The sequence below is a fragment of the Papilio machaon genome, chromosome 17 (assembly GCF_912999745.1).
Source record: "Papilio machaon chromosome 17, ilPapMach1.1, whole genome shotgun sequence".
Lineage (NCBI taxonomy): Eukaryota > Metazoa > Arthropoda > Insecta > Lepidoptera > Papilionidae > Papilio > Papilio machaon.
The window spans coordinates 5,490,921-5,515,321 of NC_060002.1; the positions used below are offsets into that span (position 1 = coordinate 5,490,921).

General features: G+C 37.0%; 2 protein-coding genes across 2 annotated transcripts in view; one reads left to right on the plus strand and one right to left on the minus strand.

The window, feature by feature from the left end:
• The window catches only part of LOC106721672 (unc-112-related protein), a 49,668-nt gene extending 26,141 nt beyond the window's left edge, over positions 1-23,527 (plus strand). Inside the window, exons 2-11 of the mRNA XM_014516691.2 lie at positions 15,750-15,985; positions 16,325-16,563; positions 16,677-16,900; positions 16,983-17,196; positions 17,410-17,612; positions 18,457-18,595; positions 18,857-18,955; positions 19,712-19,936; positions 20,848-21,084; positions 23,298-23,527. Coding sequence (XP_014372177.2) covers positions 15,750-15,985; positions 16,325-16,563; positions 16,677-16,900; positions 16,983-17,196; positions 17,410-17,612; positions 18,457-18,595; positions 18,857-18,955; positions 19,712-19,936; positions 20,848-21,084; positions 23,298-23,498 — 2,017 coding nt within the window. The 3' untranslated portion in view covers positions 23,499-23,527. The remainder of the gene's footprint in view (positions 1-15,749; positions 15,986-16,324; positions 16,564-16,676; positions 16,901-16,982; positions 17,197-17,409; positions 17,613-18,456; positions 18,596-18,856; positions 18,956-19,711; positions 19,937-20,847; positions 21,085-23,297) is intronic.
• On the minus strand, positions 8,847-9,913 carry LOC106721673 (transcriptional repressor CTCFL). Its single transcript, XM_045681769.1, has 3 exons — positions 9,578-9,913; positions 9,365-9,501; positions 8,847-9,149 (listed from the first exon to the last, which is right to left on the minus strand). The coding sequence occupies exons 1-3, from the start codon at positions 9,692-9,694 to the stop codon at positions 8,876-8,878; spliced, it is 528 nt and encodes a 175-aa protein (XP_045537725.1). The 5' UTR covers positions 9,695-9,913; the 3' UTR covers positions 8,847-8,875.
• Positions 23,528-24,401: the final 874 nt, after the last annotated feature.

Here is a 24,401-nt window from a genome sequence, read left to right on the forward strand (position 1 = left end):
TGGGAGGCTGAAGCCTACGCCCTTACGTCATGTCACCAGCTGTGTAGGATACTATTTGTTTACTATAACAGATTATAAAAACATTTATATATTTGTTAACACGCTTTAATTGTCTTGTATTTTGATTTAATTTTAACTTGTTTAAAGTTGAATAATATGTACCTATTAAAACTAGCTTTTACCCGCGACTCCGTCCGTGCGGAATAAAAAATAGGAAACGGGGTAAAAATTATCCTATGTCCGTTTCCTGGTTCTACGCTACCTGCCCACCAATTTTCAGTCAAATCGATTCAGCCGTTCTTGAGTTATAAATAGTGTAACTAACACGACTTTTATATATATAGATTTGTCCCCTGTATTGTTTTCACAAAGTTTCACCGATTGCAAAGTATCATCAGTCATTAGGATGTTTTTAAATAATGTATAACGCCACCTATATCAATATTTAAAAACTACAATTAAAAAAGGAATCTATTTTTCCCACCTTCCAAATATCTTAAGCAACCAAGTCTTAAAGAACACTGTGATCTGTAATTTTATCAGATTTATCGTTAAGAATGCCTAAAGCCTTAGTGTTTCTGTTTATATCTAGGTCACCATATGGCGATGTTATCTACATATAATCACAAATTGATACCTATCTCAAATGAATATACTAGATTCAAAGCTTCAATGTGTACTACAAGAGTAAGTCTATGTGCTTCTAATATCTTTAGTATAACAAAATCGTAAAATCTACCGCACTATGTTTATATCTAGCCAATAATTGAACGCAGGTAATCATGGCGCGGTTGTGCTAACATGCAAGTGCCACACTCTACATTCCGATTTAAAAGTAGGCGTAATGTAATGAAATTACTACTATGCAAATGTCACATACATTCTAATGTGTCAAAGAGCCGAGCGTAAATATAGACCTTCGTAGAGTTTTGTACTAGAAGATATGAAAAATTTAGAGATGTGTATTGTTTTGTAGTATATACTTTGTATTGGTTTATCTTAAAATACTATTGACTTTATATTCCAAACCAACTCGAATATTAGACTTTAAAAATATAATTCTTAAGTCAATATGAACATCTCATATTAGGTTAAAATTTACGCATTTAATAATATATACAAAAAATTGTCCATTTAGTATTTGAAAACGACATGTAATGTCAATCTTAGAAGCGGTAGCTTTGTAAATATGGAGAAAGTAGTAATTATCGAGTTAAATATTGACTGATGTAAGTCTAAGTGCTGTCGTTGCCGCACCACTCAATACAAATTGTACGAAGACTAAACAAAATAAACAGAACGGACGCACCAGTATTTGCCCCCGTTTGTTTTACTACACCAGTTGTGATTTATTTACAATGCGCAGATAGCGGTACTGTTTAATTACTTTGTCTGTTTTATATTTACTCTGTGCATAACAGTGCGAGTAACTTCGCGGTTCGAGGTGCGTAATGGATTCAAGCACGCAGTTTATGGATATCGACAGGCAAAATTTACTTCTGCGGTATCCATTGCGTTTTAGCGGATATTTAGAATGCAAACTTGCCGGCTAATCTCAACAATGCCGACCCAATTAAATTAGCCGAACTTCCTGTTATGCGAACTAAATAGGTCGATGCGCTGTGTTCCATTATTAGCTGTTATTGCGTTAGTTTCGATTGGTCTCAAAACAACTTTTGTACTCGTATATACAGTTTAATACGTACATAAACTACAATAAGTTTTAATATAAAACTTGATTATCCTTTTATATTTTATGCCTTGACTTTAGTATATAATGCAGATGCGTAATGTGTGTGTGTAATAACTGATACATAATATTAAATATGCATTCCTTATGTACATTAGTCATGTCTCCTCTTTCATAACTGAGTACTTGAGTAACGAACTCTATATAGATGTCATCGGCTCGTCCGTTCCGACGCCGGACGCGTAAAGACAAGATTATTTCTGTCTTGTCCCACATAGCCGTCAGCAGTCGATAAAGTCGAGAATAAATACCCAATTAGTTGGAGAAACTTATGAAACAATAACGTCGTAAACTTAAAACTGTACCATTTTAAGGTAATGAAAAACGCATTAATATACTTTGATACCTAACTAAAATAATTCGAAGTGCTTGAATTTATCTGTACCGATTTGTACAGATTTAAGTATGAAGCTGTTTTTTCTACTATATTGGTTTTGTTAGAGACAAAAATCAACACTGTGCCGGTGTATCGGCGCAGCACTAGACATGTCAAATATCAACGCTTACGTCGCCTCACTACAGCTATCTGTCACTTGGTTTTGGGAACTTTAGCGCGCAATACGCTCGAGATGATCTTGACTAATAATTTTCTAAAAGTTCAGAAGAGGGATATTACCCAAACTCACAAAGTGATTTTGTTGCATAAAAGAATCGTATTGTTTACCGGAGAGTAAGATTTTTAAATTTGTAAGGATATTGAGAACTTCGAGTAAATGGTAAACTTAAAACGCACACCAGCGTGAAAATCTTCATATTTGGTGAGATTGTTCCATGTTTCTAATTATCTGTACAAAATTATTTACTGATTTCTTAATTTGGTGATTTCTAAAAGACTTGAAAACATTTTCCTAAAGTCCGTAATCGTACAATCATAAAGTCATATTACGAAAATTGTTTTATTAACAGACCATGAAAAGACCATTGGCTTGAAAACACAAAATCAACATTTGTTGTGTTTATTTCTATTTTAATGTTTGATTTAAAGTTTTGGTTTTATGGTTTGTCAAGACACAAAAGTTTGTGTAAAATATTAAAAGTGCCTTTCATTTTAAAACAAGGTATGATTTATGTTGAGACACAAAAGTGGTGTGTAAATTAATATGAATCATACATTTAATATTAAGATTATAATTTGGTTAATAGATAAAAGTTTTGTGTAGAATATTTAAATATACTGTTGGCTTTAAGACAGTACTTTTAAAGACTACAGGTTATGTTATAATTTAACAGGATAATTAAAAATACTTTTCTGGATCTTAAGACACACAAAGAGGAATAAAGAGAAAAGACAGTCAAATTGAGGTATTAAAGGAGTTGGTACAAAAACTAAAATACAAGTCAGTGGTGTATTATGTGGAATATAATTTTGAAGTTGTGACAAATATGCATGAAAAGATGTTACAATGCAATTGCATGGCAAAGATAACTTTGCCAAGATATGAATGGAGGACCCCATGTATTCATTATGTCAGTTGATGACAAATTTAATTCAAGTGTTTCCATTTGTTAAGAACAGTAGTAGTAGTTCAGACTAGGGAACATGCCAATTGAGTTAAACCAAAGGGTGAGGATTCAGTAAAATTTTATTATGACAAACTTGGGATTGGCATGTCACATGTCATGTAATATGACAGATAGCATGATTGCTCAAGCCGTTATTGGTATAAGCTGCCTGATGTCCTGGCATGGATACTTATTCAATTTGTACTGCGGTAAGATCAAACCAACATTTTTTATATTTTTAGTGTTGATGTTTAATAAGACAAGATCAGGTTTTTCAATTAATTTAAAGAATTTTCCTAACAACTGAAATTGAGAATATAGATCAGTTTATTAGTGAGGGTCTGGTAAAGCAGAGTTGTGATAAAATTAAAGCCATTACCTGAGTCAGATGGATATCATTATGTCTTAAGTCATTGATGTCCTTTCTAAGTTCAGTTTATTTTAATTTGTGTGTCACCAGGATACTTCTGAATTAAAACTTGATTTTATTGTTTGGTATGTCATGACATGCTTGCCCTACATGGTCATGTGATGAATGTTATAGATCCATAAAGATACTTGGTGTTTGAGATGACAAGAGAAATCATGTAGATCGAGTTACCGCCTAAGGGTCCGAACCTGCGCATATCGCGAGAAGCGCGCGATTGAAGCGCGTGTCGCGAGCAGCGCGCGATCGAAGCGCGTGTCGCGAGCAGCGCGCGATTGAAGCGCGTGTGGAGAGCAGCGCGCGATTAAAGCGCGTGTCGAGAGCAGCGCGCCATTGAAGCGCGTGTCGCGAGCAGCGCGCGATTGAAGCGCGTGTCGCGAGCAGCGCGCGATCGAAGCGCGTGTCGCGAGCAACGCGCCATTGAAGCGCGTGTCGCGAGCAGCGCGCCATTGAAGCGCGTGTCGAGAGCAGCGCGCCTGAGCGGTGCCTGTCTACAATCAGCGCGCCTGAGCGGTGCCAGTTTACGATCAGCGCGCCTGAGCGGTGCCTGTCTACAATCAGCGCGCCTGAGCGGTGCCTGTCTACAATCAGCGCGCCTGAGCGGTGCCTGTCTACAATCAGCGCGCCTGAGCGGTGCCTGTTTACGATCAGCGCGCCTGAGCGGTGCCTGTCTACAATCAGCGCGCCTGAGCGGTGCCTGTCTACAATCAGCGCGCCTGAGCGGGGCCTGTCTACAATCAGCGCGCCTGAGCGGTGCCTGTCTACAATCAGCGCGCCTGAGCGGTGCCTGTCTACAATCAGCGCGCCTGAGCGGTGCCTGTCTACAATCAGCGCGCCTGAGCGGTGCCTGTCTACAATCAGCGCGCCTGAGCGGTGCCTGTCTACAATCAGCGCGCCTGAGCGGTGCCTGTTTACAATCAGCGCGCCTGAGCGGTGCCTGTCTACAATCAGCGCGCCTGAGCGGTGCCTGTCTACAATCAGCGCGCCTGAGCGGTGCCTGTTTACAATCAGCGCGCCTGAGCGGTGCCTGTTTACAATCAGCGCGCCTGAGCGGTGCCTGTTTACAATCAGCGCGCCTGAGCGGTGCCTGTTTACAATCAGCGCACCAGTGAAACGCGTGTGGTGAGCAGTGCGCTTGTAAAGTGCCTGTCGTTAGCAGTGGCGCTTGTGGAGCACCTGTCGCGAGCAACGGCGCTTGTGGAGCACCCGTCGCGAGTAGTACGCTCGTGAAGTGCCTGTCGCGAGCAGGCCGAGGCCGCGAATCTGTGGAGAGTCTTGATGTATAGATGTCATGGAGTACAGGGTGCGCGGAATGCCAGGTATTTGACATGGTAGTAAAAAATAATAATAATGATAACTTTTATTTCAGACTCATGATCGATATAAAAAAAAAAAAAAGAAAATCAAAGATTGCCTATGGGGCGTATGTTTAGCCTCCGGGCGTATATGTTGCCTCCGGGCGTATGTTTTGCCTATGGGGCGTATGATTAATAAAACTTTTATTTCAGACACATGATTGATAAAAGAAAATCAAAGATTGCCTATGGGGCGTATGTTTAGCCTCAGGGCGTATATGTTGCCTCCGGGCGTATGTTTTGCCTATGGGGCGTATGATTAATAAAACTTTTATTTCAGACACATGATTGATAAAAGAAAATCAAAGATTGCCTATGGGGCGTATGTCTAGCCTCAGGGCGTATATGTTGCCTCCGGGCGTATGTTTTGCCTATGGGGCGTATGATTAATAAAACTTTTATTTCAGACACATGATTGATAAAAGAAAATCAAAGATTGCCTATGGGGCGTATGTTTAGCCTCCGGGCGTATATGTTGCCTCCGGGCGTATGTTTTGCCTATGGGGCGTATGATTAATAAAACTTTTATTTCAGACACATGATTGATAAAAGAAAATCAAAGATTGCCTATGGGGCGTATGTTTAGCCTCCGGGCGTATGTTTAATAACAATTATTATTAGTTTTATTTCAGATACATGGTTGATACAAAATGTGCTATATGTTTTGCCTACGGGGCTAAGTTGTGCCTACGGGGCTAAGTTGTGCCTTCGGGGCTATATGTTTGCCTACGGGGCTATATGTTTGCCTCCGGGCTGTGTTTTGCCTACGGGGCTAAGTTGTGCCTACGGGGCTATATGTTTTGCCTACGGGGCTATATGTTTTGCCTACGGGGCTATATGTTTTGCCTACGGGGCTATATGTTTTGCCTACGGGGCTAAGTTGTGCCTACGGGGCTAAGTTGTGCCTACGGGGCTATATGTTTGCCTACGGGGCTATATGTTTTGCCTACGGGGCTGTATGTTTGCCTTCGGGGCTATATGTTTGCCTACGGGGCTATATTTTCTGCCTACGGGGCTGATTTGCTTTTAGGTCCTTTTTCTTGGAGGTGTTCTGGCTCTTCATGGCGCTTGGGACAGCGTGTAAAACGATGCAGCAAGGATCAATACTCCTTCGAGGACGAAGGAAATGCAGGATGGCCGAACTGTTAGAGACAAAAATCAACACTGTGCCGGTGTATCGGCGCAGCACTAGACATGTCAAATATCAACGCTTACGTCGCCTCACTACAGCTATCTGTCACTTGGTTTTGGGAACTTTAGCGCGCAATACGCTCGAGATGATCTTGACTAATAATTCTCTAAAAGTTTATTGTGTTAAAATTCAAACTAAAAAAAAAACCTTGATAAGCGAGAATCCAAGGGACCACGATATATTTCTCGCTTATAAAGGTTTCTCTTTTACCCGAGTTTCTCGCTTATGGAGGTCGACCATCTGGACTGAACAATGACTCTCGTAGAGATTTCCGCTTATTCAGGTTCGACTGTATTTATTATGAAATCTACAATCACTTAGAACTCTTTTTATCTAAAATCTATATATATAAAAGAAAGTCGTGTTAGTTACACTATTTATAACTCAAGAACGGCTGAATCGATTTGACTGAAAATTGGTGGGCAGGTAGCTTAGAACCAGGAAACGGACATAGGATAATTTTTACCCCGTTTTCTATTTTTTATTCCGCGCGGATGGAGTCGCAGGTAAAAGCTAGTATACAATAAAACATCTAAAGAACTTGGCTTTGTTTTCTACGAAATCCAATCCAATGGATATTGCCTCTTAATTTTGTACCACGATAAATTTAGACTTTTGGGTTCGGGATATAAATTGTCTATATTTGGTACCGTGTTACTAATTATTTATCGTCATATTCCCTTTAAATATTTAGTTCTAGAAAATTCCAGAAATATTGAGTACACTGGCAACCTGTAGTTTATTGACGGCCATATGCAGAGAGTACTAAATCAAGGTTAAGATAAAGCTACCAAGTATTGGCGCCCCTTTAAAGGACTACAACCAAGTAAGGTATAACACGAGACACCACTGGAATAATTATTAAGGCAACAATTACGATTATATAAGAGCTCGTTAAAATCATTGCATATAATTGCAAGTTTCGCGTCCTACCAATGTCCTCTAACATCACCTTTAAATTTACATTACTATCTTAATTTGAATTTTATCTGCATTGGCTTAACGTTGAAAATTGTAATGTAGGTTGCAGATAACATTTTTTTATATAGCACGATAACTTTATTTGGTTTTTTGTTTCAATTTTTTTTTTCGTATAGTGTTGACGATACTTTGATCGTTTAAAATTTAAAGTATAATAAACCGAGAGCCATGAAAATTAAAACTTGTCCTGAAGTCTTGAGTAACATAACCCTTATTAAAGCGATCTCAAGAAAATGCATAACAAATCATTGTTCATCGTTTAAACTTTACATAAATTTTGCAATTATATGCAAATTAAATTCATGCAATATCGACACTTGCCATGTACGTCATTATTTTAGAATTATTCAACATAACATATCAATTTTATTCGGTGGATTATTATCGTTCTATGTTAAAGTGTTGCCATTTTCGAGACAACGAAAATTTCCTTTTGATTTGCTCTATTGTACAGGTAAATTCCGAAAAAGTTTTGAACTATACAAATTTTAAAATACATATATAGATAATCGAAATGGAACTTAGAAATGTTTGTAAAATTGAATCTCTTAAAATTTTTTAAATTTTTTTATTTATGTAAACTTAACAATTTTTTACATTGTGTAGATCAAATGAAACAAAATTAAACTTAGTTTACCTTAAACACATAGAAAACAAATAAAGAAAATAAATCGTATGCTACCTTAAAATAGTATGCGAATATCGCATGTATAGAACAAAAATAAGTGATTATTTTTAAACGGAGGATTTAATTTTGTTTTTAAACTTTTCCAGCTTGAACTTAATTATTTCTTACTAAGAAAACTGCTTCAGTTGTAACAAATTATTCTAATCAAACGATATCATTGTACTATTATTTAAAAGCTTTTATACATCAAATCCGAAACATGTGTCCACATTCGTGATCAGATTGTTCTTTACGTCCTCTGCATCCTCCACCTCTTGTTCCTCGCCTATAAATAAAGATGTCTCTATAATTTTAACCTTTCAAGCTGAAATACAACTGTTTGACGTAATATTAGTTGTTTCTGAACCGTTGGTGTCTACTATCAAGATTTTTCCTGTGTCTTTCACAAGAAAGAGATAACAATATATTTCTCTGCATATGTTTCGGAAGTTAAAAGCTGAAAGATTTCAGTCATGTCAAAGTTAGCGTAGTGTCGAATAAAATAGTTTTTTATTAAATTACCTTGTATATTTCCTTCAATACATTCAGTGGGGAATGCAATCATAGATTCAGAATTATCATAGTTGATGACTTCTATGAGAAAATATGACTTTGTGTCGGTATCGTACAAAGTTATTTTTTTGTTATGCTTCTGTTCATCTATATACATTGGCTCAATTATAGACAGTTCAGGTTTTACCTAAAATAGAAGGTTTTGTATTATATAGAAATTATAAATAACTAGCTTTTACCCGCGACTCCGTCCGCGCGGAATAAAAAAAAAAAAAGAAAACGGGGTAAAAATTATCCTATGTCCGTTTCCTGGTTCTAAGCTACCTGCCCACCAATTTTCAGTCAAATCGATTCAGCCGTTCTTGAGTTATAAATGGTGTAACTAACACGACTTTCTTTTATATATATAGATAAAAAACTAAACTAATTGTTTTAAGGTTTTGGTATTTAACAAAAATAGTCAATCGATGATACTTCTTGGCATGCATTATATACTGTAGCTACTTTCATACAAATAAAACCCAATACCAACCTTTGGCTGTCCACTGATACATTGAACCTCTTTAATTCGATCAGGAATTACAACCTGTTCGGATGGTGCAGGCTTTGGCTCGTGGAAGCTAAGATGGCGACTCAAGTTGCCTGGGTAAGCAAAGGCGCGACCACATTCATGACAAGAATGAGTCTTCTCTTTCGATGGTGGACGTACATATCCCGGTGTGTGGTACAAATTTTCATGTCGTCTTAGCAACTGCTTTTGTCTGAAGAAATATTATTAACAGTTTAGTAGTGAGTTGAATTTACACATGTCTTTGAATTTCACAGATATGTGCAGGTTTATGATGTTTTCCTTCACCACAAAAATTTTTGTTTACTGATTAATTAATTAATAGTTCTACTACTTCTTTATACGACAACCTGACCAACAATATGGTAAATGAAATATTAAGAAAATTACTTCTTAAAAGCAAGTTACCTGAAGCGTTGCTCGCACTGTTTACAGGCAAATGGTTTGATGTCCATGTGCTTGAGCATGTGCGTCTTGAGCCTGGCCATCGAACATCCGGCGAATGAGCAGATTTTAGACTTGTAGCATTTCTCACCTTTGTGCGTCTACAATTAATTAAATTTGTTTAATGTTAATTGCTAAAACATGCAGGATCTCTCGAGCTCGGTGCCTTTAACCTACCTTATGATGAATTTTCCAGGTATAACGATCAGGAAACATTTCATCACATATTTTACATTTAAAGGGCTGATCAGCGGAGGTGTGCAACTTCTGTATATGTATGCGCAGGTCCGTCATGCGGCCACACTTTGTCGGACACACGTCACACGCGAACACCTGCCTCTCGGTTGCTTTAAACAAAATCTTGGTTTCATTATAACTGGTAGTAAAATAAAAAAAATCAATCGCAACCGTCAGCACTAAAATGGCGAAAATCGAATAGGCACAAATTATCACGGTTTATTGCCAGTCCATGTATAGAGGTCGGTGCACTCTTGTCAAAATAGGTTCTGGTTCAGCGACAATGAGAAGGTTGAAGATAAAAAACATATACGCATACGATATATCAGTCTACACTTTCCGAGGATCTAGTTGCGGAAAAACCGAAAATATTTTGTAAACCTGTTGGTTTGTGATTTCACATTATTTAGTAAATAAACTCTTACCGTTATGTATTTGTTTGTGTGACTTCAATGAATTTGATTGAGTGAATTTCATATTGCAATGTTCACATTTGTAGGGCTTTTCACCGGTGTGTGTGCGCAGATGTCGCTTCAGCTTGAAAGTGTCCGCCGATGCGTAGGTGCAGTGTGGACACTGTAATACAAAAGTATTTTTTAAAAGTATAATTTCAACGGACATCTTTCATTAAATATGTTTAATACCTGCGAATATTAAACCTTATTGGTACTATGATAGCTGAATTAGGGTAAAATCATTGTTATTATTTGTATTAGAAGATTCAATTATGTTCTTCAAATTCAGATTCAGATTCAATTATATTCAAGATGTAATTATGCGCCGCCCCCGCGCCCTTTTACGTTCTGTCTACACCTAAAATTGTGTTCAGTCTATTGTGCGACATTTCTAGCCGCTATGAAAATTGGTCGAAACTATACCTGGTACGGACGTTCGCCTGTGTGGCATCGTAGATGTCGGCGTAGTTTTGACAGTTCCACGGACGCGTAGTCACACTCGTTACATTTGTGAGGCTTTTCATGAGTATGTTTATATCTGATGTGACGTATTAACTCACCTGGAATTTTTTATTATTTTTTAGTAATTTGGTTAAAATGGTTAAATTTCTAACAACAAAAAGTTAAACAAATTTGTTAACATAATATTGGCCGATTACATAATTTTGGCGGTTCAAGGTCAGTTGCGAAGTGCATACCTTTGCTCCTTACTAGAACTAAAATTTTGTGATATTTCTAGCCGCTAAGATGTTTGAAATGTTGAGAGTCTTATGTTATGTACGACGTTGAACTTACCTGAGGTCGTATATGAAGTGTTACAATATTTACACAGATGCGGCTTGACGCCGTAGTGCATGTTGATGTGGTTTTGCAGCGAGCTGGCAGTCTTGAAGCCACGCCCGCACACATCGCATTTGTGCTGTCGAACCTCCGAATGAGATTTCACATGTCTCAAGAGCAAATATCTGTAAATATAAGGTTTATGGGGAGAGTCAGGACTACGCCAAATTGATGTCCGTGGTCTCTGTCTACCCCTCTTAGTTACTGATTGAGTTATGTTGTTACATATATAGGTTTTATTACTAATTGTATAAACAGACATGAGTAGTTTAACAACAGTCTAATAAGTAGCAGGTCCGGGTTCAATCGCCGTCTAGTACCATTGTGTTTTCGAATTTCCGTTTTTTTTTTAATAAAAAAATTTCTTGTGTATAAATGACTGGCTTACCGTCGAGTTGCAATGTAGGAACAGAAACTGCACTCGAAATGTCCTCGGAAATGCTTCGTGTTTGCTTTTTTATCAGTTGCATCAGCTTTAATATTGTTAGTATCAATATTAAGATTTTCATTTTTATCACACTCATAAATTTGAATACCGTCATCCTAAAATAGAAAAAAAATATTGACAAGTATTTTATTATTTATTTCTACTACTTATTTATCCTATATTAATAATTGGAAACATCTATTGTATTTAGGGTTGCCAGGTCGCCAAGCCTACTAGCCGGACAAACCAGCCTTGTTTGGCCGGACATTTGGGTAGAAAAGTCGGGACACCCTATATTATTTAGAATTTTGTCTCAGTATTAATAGGTACACTCACGTTTGGGAAATGTAAAAAGCCTAACAAAAGCCGGACAAATCGGACACCGTTTATTTTGGCCGGACACCCAATCAAAAAGCTTACCTATGTCCGGCTTTATCTGGACGCCTGGCAACGCTAATTGTATTACTCCAAAAAATATAGTTTGACAATGTTTAGTTAAACACATTTTTTAACCCTTTGACTGCTTGTGATTGATATTATGGACGGGAACGTGGTTATAAAAGTTTTACCCTTAAATATGTATCACCAAAACGGCTTTCCTTAAAAATACCTTGTTTATTTATCAAGATCGCATTTCGGAAGCCTACGCTAAATAATTAAAAAATAATTTTTGGTAGTTCTAAAATAAGCATGCGATAAATTGTAATTGAAACACTAACCGTTGGTTTCTGACATCAAATTCTTTGTATAAAACATATATCATCTGGGAAGTCATTATTTTTGACAAAATAGAGGTAATATTATGTTTTAAACGGGGATTTTCATTTCAGAAACCCACGATAAGTTTTTTATGGTAAGGCCCCCTTAGATACTAGAAATTACATTGATCTTTTCTTTAGATCATATTAAGTCCCCTCTTGATTAAGTAAATGTAGCACTGATTTTTTTTAGGCTTAATTAAATACCTGGATATTATTGTTAGCTTGCATTGTGTCTTCTTGTACCATAATCACATAGTTTATGTCTCCAGATATATTTTTTAGTGGCATCATAGTTACTCCTTCACACTCATTATTGCAATTTTCCACCATTATGTCAATTTCTTTTACATCTATTTCTTGCATAGGCTATAAAGTAAAAATAACATAAATTTAAAATAAAGCTAATTATTTATCTCTTCACAAGAATATAATTTAAAAGTTTATTGGATTTTTTTTAAGCAATTGAAAAATTTAAATTGTATTTTGCAATTTTATATCAATGTAGTTATTTAGTTTGCTTATTTGTTATAAATTTAATAATTACTTTGCTAAAAATAAATAAAGTTAAAGCAACGGTTAAGGAGGTACTATTTTTGTTACCTTTACAATTCTTTTAGTTGTCATTATTGAAAAAGTAATAATGTATTTTTTTATCTTCAAAGTAAGGAATCTGAAAATCATTTAAATGGTATTAATATTTCCTGAGTACATTTGCAACATTTTATATAAAATAAATTAAAATTTATCTAGTAATATTATCCATAATTTGTAGAATTTCTATTGCAAAATTAGCTACAATTACAATTTTATTGGTAATATATAAATTACAGGTCATACAAGTAAAAGCTATAATATCTATTTTATAAAACAAAATCTATTGTTAGGTTTCCTAGTCAAGAAAATATGTAAAAATAATTAACTACACAAGGATGATATAGACGTATATTCGTTGTAAGAGCCTAAGATGATTCCTAATTCGTAATATAAAAATCAGATTGAGACATAATTTGCTTGTATTATGTACTTTTTTACACCAATATAGCTACACTTGTATATAGGATCTTTACAAAAGTATTGTACATAACACTATGTACTTGTTTTTGTTAAGTTCTTGTCTTGTGCACAACTTATAAAAATCTAACAAGTATAAACGCAGAGATACATCAACGCCATCTGTATAAATCGTTTGTACATTCTTATTAGGAAATACTTTTACGAATTAAACGTAGACAGACGGCGCGGCGCTGTCGTCAATGCCACATTTCGATTATTCTTGTGTTATTAATAAAGAAAATCTATAGTGGTGCTGAATTTTATGTTCAAACCATGTTATAAATGTCAATAATTAAATCAGTAAATAATTCGTACCTGTGAAATGAAAACGAGACCACAAATCTTCCAATTCGATTAACAAACTCAGTGTTAAATGCGACAATCACGCCAAAATGGCGGACGGCAGACGCGTGAACTACGAACACGGAACCAAAGATTAAATAAGGCAGTGAAAAGTATTACCATGTCTTTTCGTAAAAGAATTATCAATGTCACTTTTACATAAATATATTGTGATACTGATTTTTCATAGAATAAAATATTTTATAAACTTATAAAATAAAATTGTGTTATCTATTCATATAAGTGTCATAATTAAGGTTAAAATTCACACTTGTCTTTAAACGAAATGCCTAATGATTTATCTAGCAATAAAAAGCATGAGGTAGTAAACACGAGGTACTTTAACATAAATTATAACCTTATTCAAAGTAAGATAAGTAAAGCGCGTAGTCATAACTTTTATTACACTGTCTCCGATGTCAGTGATGCCCAACCTTTTTATTTATAATTTTTTTCTATGTACCCTGTTATATTTTCCAATATTAATGTTATTTATAACAGCAACAATAATAGTACCCTCATTTTTTATATTTTTAAAGATTTTTTTTAAAATAAGAATTGTAGCTTTCCAAAAATTTATTCTCGAAGGCTAAAGCCTACTTAGGGTTGAAGTTAGTAGTGTTCGTCCATTCCTTTACTATTTAAACACAGGTTGGTGGCGTCTATGTCAATACGTCAATCATATATGTCTCGTGGTGATTGTTTAATGAGTTTAGTCGTTCTTTGAAAGCATAGTAAAGTGGAACATCTATTAAACAATTGAATGGTTTGTCACGTTGACGCCATAATGACTATTTTTCTATACAGTAAATGTTACTAAAGAGAGTAATAAATTAAATTTTTGAATTAAAGAAAGTGTTTTTTATGGAATGAAAGTGTAACTTGTCAATTCATTGAAAACAAGTCATTAAAAAAAATATGGATATATATCTTTTTCTCTGCAAACCTATCAAACAAACACCATTAAAGCGATTTGAAGTTAAACATATAATAAAATCAGAAGTAGCGTTGTAAATCACAGATTAACGAGGATTTACGGGGAGCGCATTTTTTGTACAAAATTTTCGATCGTAAAATAGTAAAAGCGCAGTAACATTTCACTTTACGGTCCTCTATAAAATGTCGCAGTAAAAATGTCAGGCTGCAAGTTGTGGGGTGAACAAATGACCTGACGCCGTTGCTATATTGTCAGATGTCGTCTAAAATACCAGATATATCTATTTCAATTATATCTCAATTCAATCTGTCATATTATATGTGGTTCACGTTATTTTTAATTGATAATTTTAAAAATGGCAACTTTAAAGAATTTGAGCCGTGCAGTCAACACATTCGAGATTTGTGTCCTTGTGGCATTGAAAAAAAACTTAATAAGTCTATGTGTTCTTTCAGACTATGGTCTACACGACTACATCTATGTCAAATTTCATCAAGTCCCGTTGAGCCGTTCCGGAGATACCTTCAAAGAAACATCCATCCATCCATCTAAACATTCGCAATTATAATATTAGTAAGATTGTGGTTCCAATCAAATTATAAGTAATTCATTTGGCTGCTTTTATTGTGCAATCTTGTTGTACCTTCTACAATTATCAAATGCCTCTAGTTTTTGAACAATACTCATACAAACAGTAATGTATATTAATGTTCCTCACGAGTGTACCAGTTCAGCTACTGGCGTCATAGATAACGGTGGTACATAGATTTTTAGAGCAATGAGCTCACCCAAATAATTAGACGATATTACTTTAGTCTGGCAATGCCCCATCAATATCATTGAGTCATGGTCCGAAAGGGAATGTGCGCTCACAAGAGATACTGAATTTATATCCCCTCAGTGCTGCATTTATTAAAAAAAAAACATTTGTAACAAAGATATCTTCACAGTGCTGACGTCATCGCTGTGATGGTTTTTTACTCTTTGCCTTTTCGTTTTTGTAACGGAAATGAAACGGGATATCTTGGTTTTTTAATCGTCTGATGTTACATGTTTTTTTTTTTTAAGTGTTGAATTTGTATGAAGAAACAAATTACGAACTTTATTTTAGATGTACCACAGTAAATTAGATATTAACAAGACGTTCCGTTGCCTATCATTATGTTTGAAATCTCTGACTACCTACATACATATTTAGCGTAGTGTGCAATCCAGTACCTGGTTCTACCAGAAAAATATAATTATTTTTGGAAAATGAGAATTATATATAATCTAACTTCTTATAATTATCTGTTCCAGACTTCAAAAAGGATTGGTCAGACCACGCGCTATGGTGGCCGACGCGCAACAAATGGCTATCCCGGCCGAAGCACACGCTCGACCAATACGGCGTGCACGCAGACGCCGCCCTGCATTTCACGCCCATGCACAAGCCGCTGCGCATACAACTCCCCGATCTAAGATACATCGACTGCAAGATAGACTTCTCTATTGACACCTTTAGTGCTGTTGTACAGCTCTGTAAGAATCTCGGTAAGAAAATGTTTTCTTTGGTATTTAAATCAATTTGATACTTATACATTTATTTATAGAGCATTATTTGTGTATGGATGAATATTTGGCAATTGAGCAAGTTGTTAGTCTGACGTGGTGTACTGTCAGCATTTACGTAGGTCAGAGAAGTAATATAGATGAGAAAAAAATACAGAGGTGTAGAGAAGAGAACGCTCTGACCACTTATGAAGTCATTTTACTTCAAGCATTTTGTTCAGAAAAGGTCCTCCCTTTTCTGACCAAAGTACTTGATGTAAGACTTTGTGGTAAGTTGTTACGTGTCTATAGTAATGTGACACGGTGATTGCTGTGTTTCAGGTATAAGGCATCCAGAGGAACTGTCCCTATACTATCCCCTCGAGCCCTCACATTTGAAGCAGAACTACCAGAACTTAAAGGAGGCAAAGAAAATAAAGTCCACACAGCCACCGGACACTAACACATTCATAGCGGCTACGCGCGGCTCCTCCAACAGTCTGGACCGATCCAACGGGCCCTGCCCCGCCACGCCGCCGCCACCGAGGTCCCTTTCAGCTACGCCTGTCGCTTCTAATCATGTAAGAACTGCAAGTCTTATTTCAAATGGTTTAAATTAATTTGTATCTCTTGGGTGGTGGGATAATGGAAGGTCGAATCAATCGTGCTTAAATTTATGTTCCTTTTTTTACAGAATGGCACAATCCGGCGCTACGGCGGTCACATATACAGTACACAGAGCGACGGCTCCAGCGATGGTGGCTATTGCGGCACTCCGCCGCGCGCCTCCTCTCTTGACGCTTTGGATGCTCTCAGCGACCTGTCCCTCGCTGACTCGCCGCTGGAGCCCGATTCACAGTCGCGAGAATCACTACTCACTCCCAAGTCTCTTATGGAACGCGCCAGGATGAATGTCGGGTAAGCCTAAATAATTTGATCTCTGTTTTAACAGGATTTCGATAAAATGAGATCAGCTAATGTGTATAGCCATTGTTTGTAGGTGGCTGGACTCGTCGTTGTCTATAATGGAACAGTACGTACGCGAGTGGGACACGCTGCAACTGCGCTTCAAGTTCTACTCGTTCTTCGACCTGACGGCGCGGGCGCAGGACGCGGCGCGCCTCAACCAGCTCTACCAGCAGGCGCGCTGGCAGATCCTCAATCAGGAGGTGCACTGCACTGAGGAGGAGATGCTTCTCTTCGCCGCATTACAGGTAAAATTGCAATCTTGATCCTTATTTATAAGTATAATTATCATATTAATGTTTACAGTTTAGTTTGAAATTTATGATGGTGATTTTTTTTGGTCCTTCGAGTCCGATTTATAATATTTTCAGATATCCTATTCATGACAAAGCAGGTATGAATAAAGGACAAGAAAAATAATTTCGCTGTATTTTCAACTCTGTTTACTTTGTATATTGCAGTTACAAATCGAGCTGCAGACGCTGGCGGGGGGCAGCGCGGAGGCGGCCGACGGTGCAGTGGGGGGCGGCGGGGCCGAGGGCGCGCCCGAGGACGACATCGACGCGGCGCTCAGCCAACTGCAGCAGCAGCTGGAGGGCGGCCCGCCCGCGCGCCAGGACATCACACACGTGCCCGAACTCGCAGACAACCTCAAGTACCTCAGGTAACATACAACTAGCTCACATCATATCTTACATAAAACTGTTTATGACACATGCGGTGGCATAATTATTGATTAACGTGATCAGTTCTTTGTAATTTCTTAATAAAGTCTCGTCAACGATTTCTAAGATCAGTTAGTAGCACCTACTGGGGCCAATGGTGAATACATTTTAGGGTCAAATTTTTTTAACAATTTATATGTATAGAAGGAGCTTAAACATATGCAGTAGAATTATTACATATACAATATTGACAATGCGATTTTTTTTGCATCATTACTTCGTTCGTCGCGTGCGCGCTACAAGTGAGTGTAGCAACGGACGCTGTTTGATCGCGTAAGAGTTAAACCCCCTCCCCTGTGTATAAATTGTTTTTTATTTTTTCTTTCATTACTAAAAATAGTATCAATATGTACTAATCTTACATCACTGATTTTTTTTTTTCAATTAAAATACTGTGATAAATGTGATGATTTTTGTCAATAACTTGTTCTGTAATTTTTTTTTCATATTAATTTAGATTTATTTAATTAACATCTTATTGTTTTTTTTAGATCCGTATACAATGTAAATTATGGCCCACTATAGATAATTTTGTTCATGTGAAAATCTTTTAAGCCCTAAATCCGCTTGTTGTTGTACTATTCGTATATAAATTTGAGTTTTCTATTTAGAGATGTTTAAAGGGGTTAAAGTTATTCAATATCTTGGCGCTTCAAAACTCTAGAAATGCATAACCCAATCTTATGCATGGTGGGATAAAGGGATGCGGAGGGGGAAAGACCATGAGCGAACCAAAAAAAATTAAACTAATAATAATAATGAAGGGTGTAATTGTTATTATAGACCGAAGCGGTTCACGCTGAAGGCATACAAACGTGGCTGGGTGTCATGTCGTGATGGTGTACTGCGTATACACTCCTCCAGTGAGGCAGCCGCACGTGGAGACCCGCCTTCCTATGCTGTAGAACTGCGTGGTGCTGAGGTATGCTCTCAATGCCTTGGGTAGGGCAAAAGCTATCTATAGGAAGGGGCGCCAAAAGTCTCATTTAACTCTCCCACCCCCAGACCTAGTAAGAAGGGGGCACTGAACAAAATCTATTGCTTTCGTATTTATAATGAATTTTTGTGTTTATTTTTATTTTAGAAGGTATGTCTCCTATAAAAGGGGGGCGCTGTTGATATTTTGCTAAGGTCCTTTCGGATAATTATTTTTTTTTTAAATAAAATATTGTGTTATGTGCAGGTGACTCCGGACGCACATCCCGCGTCTGGTCGCTACAGCATCAAGCTGGAGGTGCCGGCTGAAGACGCCATGAACGAGATGTGGCTCAAATGTGACGACGTAAGTTCTATATACCTATTTATATTTTAAATCTTAATGATTACTTCGGTTAGTTTGTACTGATGAAGTTAGATGTTGGTTCTACTGTTACGTGCACCATGTTAAAGGTAATCAGAACTCAATAACTCATCAGAACATGGAATTACTTCCTAAAGCTAATACTTATATGAGCTCTATGTGGCGAGCTAATGTTCAAATTGGTCGTCAGTGTTTTGCGCGATTGATTACTTCAAACCGGTTAATATATTAAATACTAGTTGTCGTCTGCGACTCCGTCTGCGCGAAATAAAAAAAAATAGTAAGTAGCCTATGTGTTCTTTCAGACTATGTTCTACATCTGTGCCTAATTTTATCAAGATCTGTTAGGGAGATATTTTTGTTAGTAAATCGCGAGCTCCGTCGCTATTTACATGTGTCCACTCTCATACAGCATCATATGTTTGATATTATCACCAGCGTAGCGCTTCTTGCTACTGACGTTAGTTCGCAGCGGCCGCGTGTTCAATGTCACCACTCTCATTAAACAACCACCATTTTCTGATAATGAAATGACTTTAAGAAGAAGTGGATTTGATTGAGGAGAAAACATATAGGAAGGGAAAATATTCTTTTTCTGTACGTCCCTTCCTCCGTAGATTGCATCTGCAATTGCGAGATGTCTATGAACAACGATCGTTTCGCTAGCCATCTAATAATATTTAAAAAAAGTTTGAAATTAGTTGTCATGTCGTGTTTAAATAATGTTGTAACATGCAGGAGGATCAGTACGCGAAGTGGGTGTCGGCGTGTCGCCTGGGGGCGCGCGGCCGCTCGCTGGCTGACGCGGCGTTCCTGCAGGAGGCTGCCGGAGTGCGCGCCCTGCTCCGTCTGCAGCGCCCGCAGCCCGGCGCTTCGCCCCCGCCCCGAGCACTGCCGCATCTCGACCATCTGCTGCCAGAGAACTACCTCGCGCCCAAATATCTCAAGAAGCTCAAGGGAAAGGTAAATATCTACATCTAAAGTGATGAAGCGCAGAAGGAATTGCTTCGTACAATAGTTTTTTAGTCATCTCTCTCGTTTCTGTTTAAATATTATGTGTCTCCCTCGCTTTGATACAATGATCTCCTGTTTGAGGGATTGTAATCATTTTACTTATATTTTTGTTTGACCTTGAATTATGTTATAATTAACAAACTAAAGTTTTCATTGATATATTAGAAAAAGGAGTGATTTTTTTTTATGAATTAAAAAGAAAACTAACTCGCTGTCCATTCCGCGTTTAAAAATGTTGTCTCATACAAGTTAAATTGCACATAACATAAAATGTTTGTCACCACTGTCAGTGGACTAAAAGGTCTTTGTATGAAATTTTTCATTCTCCGCGTTTGGGATATAGAAGTATAATTATCATTATTTTGTATTCCGTAAATTTTTTTTTTAACAAACAACGTTAATCTTTTGTGTTTAATTAAAGGAAATAATACTAGAATATTCCCTAGTCCAATGGAACTTTAGACGAAGGGCGTGAAGATTTCTAACCAACCTGATCTTAGTTAATTAAGATATCAACCACACCAAACATAAGTACTTCCTTGGCGCAGCCCAAAGACACAAAAGACCACCACCGCCAAACTTTGGAGACATTCCAGGTCCAGATCCACGGCTTAATTATCTTAAATTTGGTGCTGAATTTTAGACATTTTCTAATTTTTTTTTTAGAAAAGTTAGGGAAGGATTTGGCGGAGGAGGGGACGCATAGGAAGGAGAACTATCCTCTTCCTGTGCGTCCCCTTCTCCGTTGATTAAAGTTAAACAACGCATCTGTCTATGGGCAACGGTCGCCTCGCGATTTCGGCAAATTTAGGTGACCTTTTCATATAAAAAAATAATAATAAATATGTTAAAAATTGCAGTTCACACAGCGTGTGCTGGAGAGCCATGCGAATGTGAAAGACTTGCCGCTGCTGGAGGCGAAGCTGCAGTACATAAAGACTTGGCAGAACCTCGCCGAGTACGGACAGACATTGTTCGTGGTCCGCTTCATGGGACATCGCAAGGACGAGGTGATCAGCATCGCCAACAACCGCATCATGCGCCTCGACCCCAACACTGGCGATCACATCAAGACCTGGCGATACAGCACCATGAAGGTCAGCTCATCTTATATATCTTATATATTAGGTCCTTACATATGAAATTGGCGTTTTTCGTACTAGCCACTTTAATCACGAATTTTTCCTCTTTGGTAAGGAATTCCAAATTCAAATTTGTACAGCTATAGACTCATGTATTTGTGGTTCGATGACCGTCATTCATTTGTTTTTTTTCTTCTGTTTTTTTCTGTTTGCGTCACTCATTTTACAAAATGGAAAACTTAAAATATCGCATTATTTACGAGTACGAGTTCCGCCGTGGCACTAGTGCTGCGGAAACGACTCGAAGGGTGAATGATGTGTATGGCGGTCGTGTTGCAAAAGAAAACACAGTTCGTTTTTGGTGCCAACGTTTTCGTTCTGGAAATTTCGATCTGCAGAACAAGCTCCGTGGACGGCCTGTGACTCAAGTTGATAATGAAGAGTTGAAGGCTATTGTGGAAGCGGATCCATCGCAAAACACGTCCGAGTTAGCTGCAGGCTGCGATGTTAGTGATAAAACTGTTTTAATTCACTTGAAGCAAATTGGGAAGATTAAAAAGCTTGAAAGGTGGGTACCTCACGAATTGACTGAAGCAAACCGGCAAACGCGCGTCGACTGTTGCGTTACATTACTAAACCGGCACAATAATGAAGGTATTTTAAACCGAATCATTACCTGTGATGAAAAATGGGTTCTTTACGATAATCGGAAGCGCTCAGCGCAATGGTTGGATCCTGGCCAGCCAGCCAAATCCTGCCCCAAGCGAAAATTAACCCCAAAAAAGTTACTTGTAAGCGTTTGGTGGACTAGTGCCGGTATTGTTCATTACAGTTTTCTCAAATCTGGCCAGACTATTACGGCTGATGTCTATTGTCAGCAATTGCAAACCATGATGGAAAAGCTAGCGGCTAAACAACCTAGGCTGGTCAATCGCTCTACGCAACTGCTGCTTCACGACAACGCTAGACCACACACTGCGCAACAGACGGCTACTAAATTAGAAGAGCTTCAATTGGAAAGTCTAAGACATTCTCCGTACTCCCCGGACCTTGCTCCAACAGATTACCATTTTTTTCGAAATTTGGATAACTTCTTGCAAGGGAAAAAATTCAACTCCGATGGGCAGTCCAAATCGCCTTCAAAGATTTTATTGATTCCCGTCAGACTGTTTTTTTTTAGTAAAGGGATCAATGAACTACCTATGAGATAGCAAAAGTGCATAGAAAATAATGGTTCATACTTTGATTAATTAAATATATTATATTAAAAAATATTCGACTTTTTGTTCCTCCCATACAAAACGCCAATTTCATATGTAAGGACCTAATATATAAAAGAAAGTCGTGTTAGTTACACTATTTATAACTCAAGAACGGCTGAATCGATTTGACTGAAAATTGGTGGGCAGGTAGCTTAGAACCAGGAAACGGACATAGGATAATTTTTACACCGGTTTCTATTTTTTTTATTCCGCGCGGACGGAGTCGCGGGTAAAAGCTAGTATACAATATTTTTGTGATAAACAATCGAGCAAACTTGATTTGTTTAATTCCCCCTTCCCCTTCCTATCCTTTTCTTGTAAGTAAAAGATGGTAAAAGAAAGTGGATTTGACGTAGACATGTCCAAAAAAAGAATATTTCCCCTAATGTGTCCCCTCCTCTATCTATAAAAGGTAACGCATCTGCAATTTCGAATTTAATTGTCTATTTGCCACCTTGTGATATATACAAAAATAGGGTAGTGATATATTTGCTAAGACTTAAGAGTTGGTACAAAATCCTATATTTCCCCTTCCCTGCCAAATCTATCCCTAGCTATCGTTTCATTATAAGATATCGGGAAGGGAAAGAAGACTAGAATTTTGGTCTCCGGTGTATGGGGTGCCTTATGTTGCTATTAACTAAATATATTTTGTTATCTGTACTATATCTTACTAAAAGATGGATGGATTATACTTAGATGGATGGATGAATGTTTGTTTGAAGGTATCATCATAGAATATAGTCTGGAAGAACACATAGGCTACTTAAGTTTTTTTTATTCTGCGCAGACGGAGTCGCGGGCTACAGCTGTAATATTATAAAGATGATTTGTTTGTTTGCATTGAATTGGATCTAAAACTACACTATCTTCAGATGACATAAGCTATAATTTGATTTTTTATTTTTGTGCGGACAAAGTCGCGTGCAACTGTTAGTGATTTATAATTTTTATTTTATTTTACAGGCATGGAACGTGAATTGGGAAATAAAACACATGATGGTGCAATTTGAAGAAGGCAATATAATATTCTCTGTGCAGTCTGCGGATTGTAAAGTTGTTCACGAGTTCATCGGAGGTTACATTTTCCTCTCAATGCGCTCCAAAGACGCAAATCAAACACTAGATGAGGAATTATTCCACAAACTGACCGGTGGTTGGACGTAAAATTGTAAAATATATAAAAATTTAATGTTAAATTGAGAATTTTCTGTTATATACAGAAGTCTCATTGTGCCTTTAACTTTTATATTAATTTAATTTTTTTTAATCTATATTGTCTATGAATATTAAAATATTTTTGTTAATAAAAGTTATATTGATATGAACTGTAATGTTTCCAGAAAAAAAAAATAGTTGAGCAATAGCAAACATTACTGGAAACTTTGTAGGAAAGATTGAAAAAAAAAAAACAAGTGTTTTATTGATATTTGAAATAGCGCCATCTATCGGTTAACGATTTAAACTATTTTTCTTTCAATTATTTGACTGTATACTTTAAAATAATAAAGGTGATTTATTTGCATTCAAAATTGCATTAATTTTTAGATATTAAAGTAGTGCTTCCAATATTTTTATCTATATCACGAAACTTGTAAATGCCAAATATATAATTGCCACATAAAAAAAATATCCAAATTGCATAAAACATCGCCTTATTTAATTATATTTTAAAGTCAATTTGAAAATTAAGATTTAAATGAAATGCGATAGAAATGAGCTTTTTAATAGATTTAATACAAATTATAGATACATAATTAGTTATTTAAGATTATTTACGCTATTATTCTGTTAGTATTTATAATAAAGTGATCTAAAATTAATATTTGCAAACAGGAAACAAAAATGTATCTAATATATAAAATTCTCGTGTCACAGTTTTCGTTCCCGTACTCCTCCGAAACGGCTTGACCGATTCTCTTGAAATTTTGTGAGCATATTCAGTAGGTCTGAGAATCGGCCAACATCTATTTTTCATTTTTTTTTTAACTGCGCCCGGACGGAGTCGCGGGCGACAGCTAGTACAAAAATAAAATTCTTTTCTCGAAGTGCCTTCACAAAACGCAACAA

Coding starts and splice junctions, on each gene's coding strand:
- LOC106721673 (XM_045681769.1), bottom strand. CDS start 9,694: ATGACGGACCTGCGCATACATATACAGAAGTTGCACACCTCCGCTGAT. Junction 9,502..9,577: donor CCTGGAAAATTCATCATAAG/GTAGGTTAAAGG, acceptor AATTAATTGTAG/ACGCACAAAGGTGAGAAATG. Junction 9,150..9,364: donor CAGTGCGAGCAACGCTTCAG/GTAACTTGCTTT, acceptor ATATTTCTTCAG/ACAAAAGCAGTTGCTAAGAC.